The 7,353-nt window shown below is 43.5% G+C and overlaps 1 protein-coding gene across 1 annotated transcript in view; it reads left to right on the top strand. All coding sequences in view use genetic code 11, as the record gives it.

Moving 5' to 3' along the window:
* Positions 1 to 860: 860 nt before the first annotated feature.
* The window catches only part of EGR_08122 (Folylpolyglutamate synthase), a gene marked incomplete at both ends in the record, with an annotated part of 13,617 nt that continues 7,124 nt past the window's right edge, over positions 861 to 7,353 (top strand). The window contains 11 exon segments of the mRNA XM_024497371.1: positions 861 to 894; positions 1,386 to 1,445; positions 1,905 to 1,943; positions 2,004 to 2,107; positions 2,151 to 2,269; positions 2,340 to 2,454; positions 2,470 to 2,534; positions 4,487 to 4,589; positions 4,915 to 4,995; positions 5,073 to 5,283; positions 6,646 to 6,746. Of these exon segments, the coding sequence (XP_024348242.1) occupies positions 861 to 894; positions 1,386 to 1,445; positions 1,905 to 1,943; positions 2,004 to 2,107; positions 2,151 to 2,269; positions 2,340 to 2,454; positions 2,470 to 2,534; positions 4,487 to 4,589; positions 4,915 to 4,995; positions 5,073 to 5,283; positions 6,646 to 6,746 (1,032 nt within the window).

Genomic DNA, 7,353 nt, shown 5'->3' with positions numbered 1-7,353 from the left:
CCAGGGTTTCCGAGACATGTGGATCTGCTATTTATTGATGCGCCTTTTCAGTAAATATAAGAATTTTAATTGGAGCTGACCTGATACTATGCTGTCGATTCCCTTGTTGATTTGAAGGGATGATGGGGAGCATAATGTAAAGATTTGCCACCATCCGTAGCACCGAATAGGAAGCCGAAACCAAGGAGGAGGAAGTCCAAGAATAAGTCGAAAGCACCTTCAGACTATCTATCACTGGACCACTTTCTGGTCTCCAACATATTTAAGGCGTTATCTCTGGGTTACCCTGTGGTCAGACTTCTGCTCCCAACACCACAATATCCTGTGCGTACTACAATAATCCGTGAGACATCCTCGACAGCGATCTGATGCAGTTGCATCTTAGTGTAGACACAATCAAGTGGCGGTGATACTACCTGAGGTGTCTGTCTGGCATTTTGGAGCATCGAGTCCCACTCGAGGGGAACTGCAGTGAGGAAGGATCCATTTAACAGGTAGTGTTACAGGCCAGACAGCGCTCTACAGCAAACATATTCTAGCGCTTTAAGTAGCAAGATTTACCCAAAATAGTAGTAAGAACAGTTTCATTTTCGAGTGAGGTAGGAATGGATTTGATGAAAGAAACAGTATTTCTATGTTAGTAAATGCAATTCGCCTGAGATCTAATCTATCTCAACCAGCAGACACTGTTTAGAATGTGAAATCAAGGGTCTGCCAAAAGAAGACACTGCTTTTAATTTGCTGTAATCTCCTAGTCCTGAGGCACCGCAGATTCGTCCACCCTCAGAACAGCCCCATCCCTTGGACTTAGAAGAAGCACGAGAAACTAGGCTTACGTTTTGCCCAAGTCGGGTTCACTTATGTTGGTCATTCGTGTGGCACTCCAACTTGATCGTGACACATAAGCGAAATTTGAAGTCACAAGGGATGAAGAGCCCACTTAGCCAAATACTTGACTAGCATTAACATATCGTCCATAATTCTACGGTAAAATGCGTTTGCTTTGCACTGCATTAACACAGGTGCATCAAGGGAAAAATAAAATCGTTCTGCAGACACTTCCAAATTTCTTAAGAAATTAAAAGTAATTGCCGTGGGACTTAGTTCAATTCATAGGGCCAAATGTAAAATTTCAATAGCGTCAACTCGATTTTTACTGTGTCGGCTAAAATTAGGCATTACACTGATGAGTGCAATATTTTAGATCTACTAGATTTAGGCACGGACTTAGATCACATCCTTACATGATTCGAGAATATAAGAAATAATCGAGCGTCTACATAATTTACTTTACCTTACATATTAAAGGCACATCTGCATTTAAGCTACATCCTCGACCAGCCTGGAAGTGAACCTTGTTTGCATATACCAATTCCTTTGCAAAGGTTACGATAAATTTGTTTCGCAATTCGCACCATCTGGTGTGTGCCTACCGTCCACCTTTGGTACGTTCCCACTGTTCATTCACTTTCATTATAAGTTGTGCTCTTTACTACACAGTATATTTCAGAGGCATGTCTGATAAACTTTGCCACTACTTGTTGTTTGTTTGGTCCGTGATTGCTATGTCAGTTTCCGAAGTTGGATATTAATCCAAATGGGACACTTTTACCTTTACGACAGTTTATGTGTCTAACATGGTCTATCCCTTTGCAATTCTTAATTATGTTTGATTCGACCAAGAATTTACTGGAAATAACTCCTTGCATGTGTGGTAAACTTTTTCGACTACATTCGTCTCATTGTTTATTCGGTAAACAAGTAATATGCTTCTAGTTCCCTATTACTACCATTATACTATGCCCATTTTATTCTGAGCATTAACAGAGTTCCAAATAGGTAAAATGCCATTCCTTCTCTCAGTGTATAGTTACTCAGCATCCCATTTGATGTCGTCTTTTTAGGTGCCTATTCTGTGAATTTCAGCGCATTTTCTAAGAATGGTCGGGGGAACCTATGAGGTACATTAGTGCTGAGTAGTCTAATATGCAAGTGTGCCTTAGAAGAGCTCAATCGACTGCTCAAATTACAAGGGGATTTCTCACCTGTGCCACTTCATTTGAGAATGGATATTCAAAGGGCCTATCTGCGCGCCTCTGGTCGTACCGTAAGTCGTGGCACACTGCTTTCGTCTTAGTCGCCTTATGCAGTCGGACGAGCTAGCGAACCTTAATATCGTACACGTGGCAGGGTCAAAAGGAAAGGGCTCTACCTGTGCCTACATTGAATGCATGTTGCGACACGAAGGCTACCGCACTGGCCTCATCACGTGAGCTATAATCTTCCCCTTCTGCTATGTTGTTCAGGAAGCGTCTCGAGTTTTATGCTAAGCCTTACAGATCGCCACATCTGATCAACGTGGAGGAGCGTATACGAATCAACGGGAAGCCTGTTGAGAGGGAACTGTTTGCTGAGCACTTTTGGATGCTTTATGATAAGTTCAATGCAAATGCGGTACGTGCGATTTAGCCTATTCGGTTTCGACTGCTACAAATGAAAGCTTTCTACAGAGCATCTTTGCCCCATAACTGCTAGTTATTTTATGGGAGAGTCTCTGACTTGTGCTTTGTTCCAGGGAGGAAGTTATTTATGTATGCATATAAAGTTGTACCTGACTTGAGTAGAAAGGTCAGGTGTTGATAATTTGAAGTGAATTGTCTTTTTTGCCCCGGTGTTTTACGTAGTTTATTTGGATTTATACTCTTATCTGTTTTTTTGCTAACTTCCTACGTGCCACATCTGAATGAAGGCATCAACAAGTCGGCCTTCTAGTGATTTGCATTTCAGGAATAGTCTTTACCAGGCAATCGACAAGTAGGGTACCTCATTCAAGTGTAGACTATTGTTAAGTTGGTTTTTAAGAAGTTGCTAATGTATTGTCACCTTGGTGTGTGTAGGAGACGTTTGGCGAATTTCCGAAACCGTCGTATTTATCGTTCCTCCTTCATGTGGCCTTTGGTATATTCGTTTCAACAAAGGTACGTGCACTTTATTGTACAGGAAGATTGTGCTTTGTTTTCACGAAGCATTACTATCCATATCCCCAACCACATTGGTAGTCAGGGAGTTACTGACTTTTAACTGATGTACAGATTGCAAAATACGAAGTAGTCGAAGTAACGCAAGACAAGCACTCTGTTCCTCAATGCATTAAGCTCTCTACGATGAATTCCCACCTACATGTTGATGCTCATTCATATTTTTTTAATCGAGTCAAACAAAGAACTGTATTGGTAGGTCTTCGCAACACAATGCCACACCGATGTTGAATCTCCCAACAAAATGGTTAGTAGTGCAAGAAATGAAAAGTTGTGCAGTCAGGATTTTATTGAATTCTACTATGTATTTCGGTGGTATTCATGAATATTTGTCAGTGCATTTATGTTTTTGAATGGACAGGTGGAGGTGGCAGTGGTGGAAGTCGGGTTGGGAGGCAGATACGATTGCTCTAACTTTGTGAGGTGAGCATTCTTGTAACCATTGCATTATTTTTGTGAAAAATACTCCCTATCTAAATGTAAGTCCTGTATTATTATGCCCTGCCTCCTCGCCAATATTGTGATATATTGCTGGTTGTGGAAATTGTCGCAAATGATTTCCAATTTCTACGCCAAAACAAGCTGAAGCCCCTTGGATAGTACTCTTGCCCACAGTTCTGATGGTGGAGACCATTGTTGGGGTCATCTTGAAGCCAGCTTCCATTCGTGTTAATGTCTACGTGCAATAGTCACTGGAATTTCCGCATAATCCATTGGTTTGCAGCTGTGCTCTGCTTTAGAGTGTGGGTATACTTGCATCGCTGCGAGCCAACAGAGCACAGGGATGCAGAACACTTTGTTTCTTGACGAGGTAATTTATCTAATCATGGCGCCAAGATGTTGGTAATGCAGTGTGCCGAGACTTTCCTGAGGAGGAAAGAGGACATAATGCTTGGGTAGGATATGCATTGCTAGCGTAGAGAAGGGATTAGGAGTAGTGGCATGGGTCTGAGGCCAGGCCGCGCGGTAGAAGTACCACGGCGATGGGCCTGAGTGGTCCCTTTACCATATCCGAGAGTTAAACAAGCATTGCATTGCAGTAAAACGTGCGATGACTGAAAAACTAGCGCTGTTTACGTACGGTGAGCGACGAATCATCCGTTGGTGATTGTTATCAAGCATGTTACCCGTGTACGACCGTGTTTATTGTAAATGTGGTTTGAATTATTGTGGTTGGTGAAAGCGGATTTCGTCATTGCGTTGTGTTGTGTGAGTTCTGCTTCACCACTTTACTTGTAAATAATGCTGCTAACAAACAGGCCTACTTTCAGTAGCCTTTTTGTCATCCACCTATGTTCTTCGTTTATTCTTGCTGCAAACTCTCCCCGATGTTGCATTGGTTCCAGAACGTGGCCCATTTTATTACACATTTGCACTGCAATTCATAATACCTTGGTACGGAGAGAAACATGATTTTCATCATGCAGTCTCGCTTTTTTTTAACTTAGTCGTCCTCGTGTCACCGTAGTCGCTGCGATAGAACTGGAACACACGGATTTTTTGGGTGATACAATCCGAGAGGTGGCGTGGAACAAGGCAGGAATCTTCAAGGTGAGCGCAACATTTCCCTTTCCTCTTTATGGTTTCAACATTCAGCATGTAATTGATCATTAAAAAAAGGTTAGTTTAAGGCTTTGATGGTTGTGATTCCTGTGTTAACACGCCGATTACAGCGCTTAGCCAGTGAGTGGATACCTTCGACTTTGACAATGCGGCTGAAATATTGCAGATAGTCTGCTTCACGTCATCATGGTTTTCAATGTGCAGAAAACTGTCGTGCTGACATTTCGGCGCATGTAATGATACGATAGAGAAGATTTGGGTGTTCCAAGTTAACGCAGTTCTCGATACGGTGTAAATCGTCGTTTTTTTGCAGCCCGGAGTTGCGGCTGTGGTGGCCACAGACGAACCGGAGGACGCGATGGCAGTTTTCACCGAGGAGGCTGAAGCAGTTCAAGTAAGCGATGATGGCCCTTACCTTCTTCACTGACCAACACAATGTACTATCGGCATCTGTCTTTTTGCCATTCACAGTGTCCCCTCTTTGTGGCGCCCCGATTCGTTGACGTTCAACGTAGTCTTGGTGGTGATGACGTGGTGTTGTCGGATTGGCAGCGTCTCGTGCACGAAATGGGGTGTCCGCTAGTTAACGAAAGAAATGTCTGTCTCGCATTGGCTGCTGTCAGCCTGTGGCATGGGCATTATAGCACCGTCTCGCCATCTGTGCAGCTCGATCCATCAATGCGTGCGTCTGTCTTTCTTCACCACATTGTTTTGTGTTTAGCTGTGATGATACGGCGATCCCACTTTGAGGAAGCCTTGTTTATGCCTCATCAGTTCCTGGTTTTATCACTTCCCTCTCGTGAATGTAGTGTGGCATTATATCCTCTTAATAAATGAGCGATTGAGATGGAAGTAAGGTTGTGAGTTTTGAGCACGCGAGCGTGTTGATGCCTTCTGAGTGCTTTTATTCATCCTTTTCCTCGCAATCAGTGGAATGACGTCTGGTTCAGAGTGACTCAATTGAAATGTTTATCCGTTCGGCATCTGGTGAAATGTGATCAACACTTCATTCATGTCTATGCGGAGGCGCTGTGTGTTGGCCTGGTGTGTGGCCATAATTGCTCGTTTTCTGATTTGATTTGCGTGAAGCTAATGCCATCATGATGAAGATGGTGATGCACGCATTTCAGGGGTGCCCCATTCCCTGATCACGAACTTCCAGGCGACGTTGTATTCAATTAAAGCCCCCATCCATTGAAATCATCCATCCTTTGAAGGGGTCCGCTAATCTTTCGTGATTGTTTGGCTGGTGGATTTGCACAAATGCCATCGTAAATGTTTGTTGTTTTCCTTCTTCGGTAGCCTCGAAGGATGTGCCAACGTTATGCCCATGTCCAACTAGAAAACAAATTGACGGTAAATCTCTTTTGCTTGGCAGTTTGTTCTCTCATGAATGGGTGCTTTTTCGCCCTCAAGTATTAGCAACAAGAATGACTAGTAATGAAGTTCTCACCACCAATTTTCCTACCTGAACTCGTACGCCACACGCGCAGGAAACATTCACATAAAAGAAGAGAAGAATGGGATTGTAAGAGAAGAGAGTTGATGACATTTGATGGCATGGCAGAACAAGGCGACAGCTGAGGTCTTGATGTCGATGCTCTTCTTAGAGTGGCCTCAGTAGCGAATGTGTTGAAGCCTCCCATGTAGGAAAAGCGCATAAATCAGTCCTTGCTGCATACAGGCACTAATTAAGTGAATGCTTCCAAATCTTTGGCTTTGCCGTCGCTACTTTATCCGGCCTGATTGTGCGGCTTCCTTGTTGGAGAAGGTAGCCGATGAAAGGTTGCCACAAGTGAATGATAAACAATGCCTTGTGAGTGTTGGTTACACCAGTTCAAGAGATGTGATTGGATGCAGACAGTGCCAAGTGCGGCATTGTCGCTCTGCTGTGGTGAGGAAGTAGATGTCGAAGTGTCATTTCACCAATGTGTTGAATGCAATGCTTACTTGAGCAGATCATGGCGATCCTATCGGTCGAGGTCACTTAATGTGTTTTCTAATGGGAAAAGGGAAACAGTTGCCAAACCTTGTGTGTTTGCAGGAATTCTTTCAACTCGTGTTGTTGGGCGATTCCATGAGGTGCAGATGTCGAAAAAGTTGACGTTTTACGTCGACTGTGCCCACACTGCTGAGAGCATCAGGGTAAGTCGTCGCATGCATTGCTGTGTTTGTTTCCTGTTGTGCAATCTTTGGCATTTGATATTCATCCACCCACTTTGCGTGATAGCAATTGCTCTAAAGTCAAATGTAAAGGGACGCTACATAGGCTGTATGTCGAATTCGCATCAACCTCGATGTGTATGGAACTGGGAATCACTGTGAGCGTAGAAATGGCAGCTGTACAGTCAACACCACGCACACACCCACTGTGAAGATTGTAAAGTGATAGTACCAGTAGAACGAAAGCTACAGCGAGGTGGGGAGGAGGATGATGTGGCTCGATATCGCCCTGTTTGAGGAGGTCAAATAGGGGATGCATTTCGCAACAAGAGTGGACTTTGGAAGGACATTTGAATCAGCACATAAAGCACTCAGGTGAATCAGCTAGTGATGCAGGGTCTTGGGTGTCCACACTGGTGTGTTATTCTGCTCTTGTGCCTGCAAGCGTCAATTGTGCATTAATGCTGTTCAAATGCTCGGACGACTTGAATACCTTCCTTGATTTTTTGAAAAATAAACCGTATCACCGTCAGGTAACTTGTGTTGTAAAACTTAATTTTGCTTAAATTTCTAAAGTTTTCTGCTTCTA

Source organism: Echinococcus granulosus (genome assembly GCF_000524195.1).
Source record: "Echinococcus granulosus chromosome Unknown EG_S00096, whole genome shotgun sequence".
In the NCBI taxonomy this organism is placed as follows: domain Eukaryota; kingdom Metazoa; phylum Platyhelminthes; class Cestoda; order Cyclophyllidea; family Taeniidae; genus Echinococcus; species Echinococcus granulosus.
This window is presented reverse-complemented; position numbering and strand designations above follow the sequence as displayed.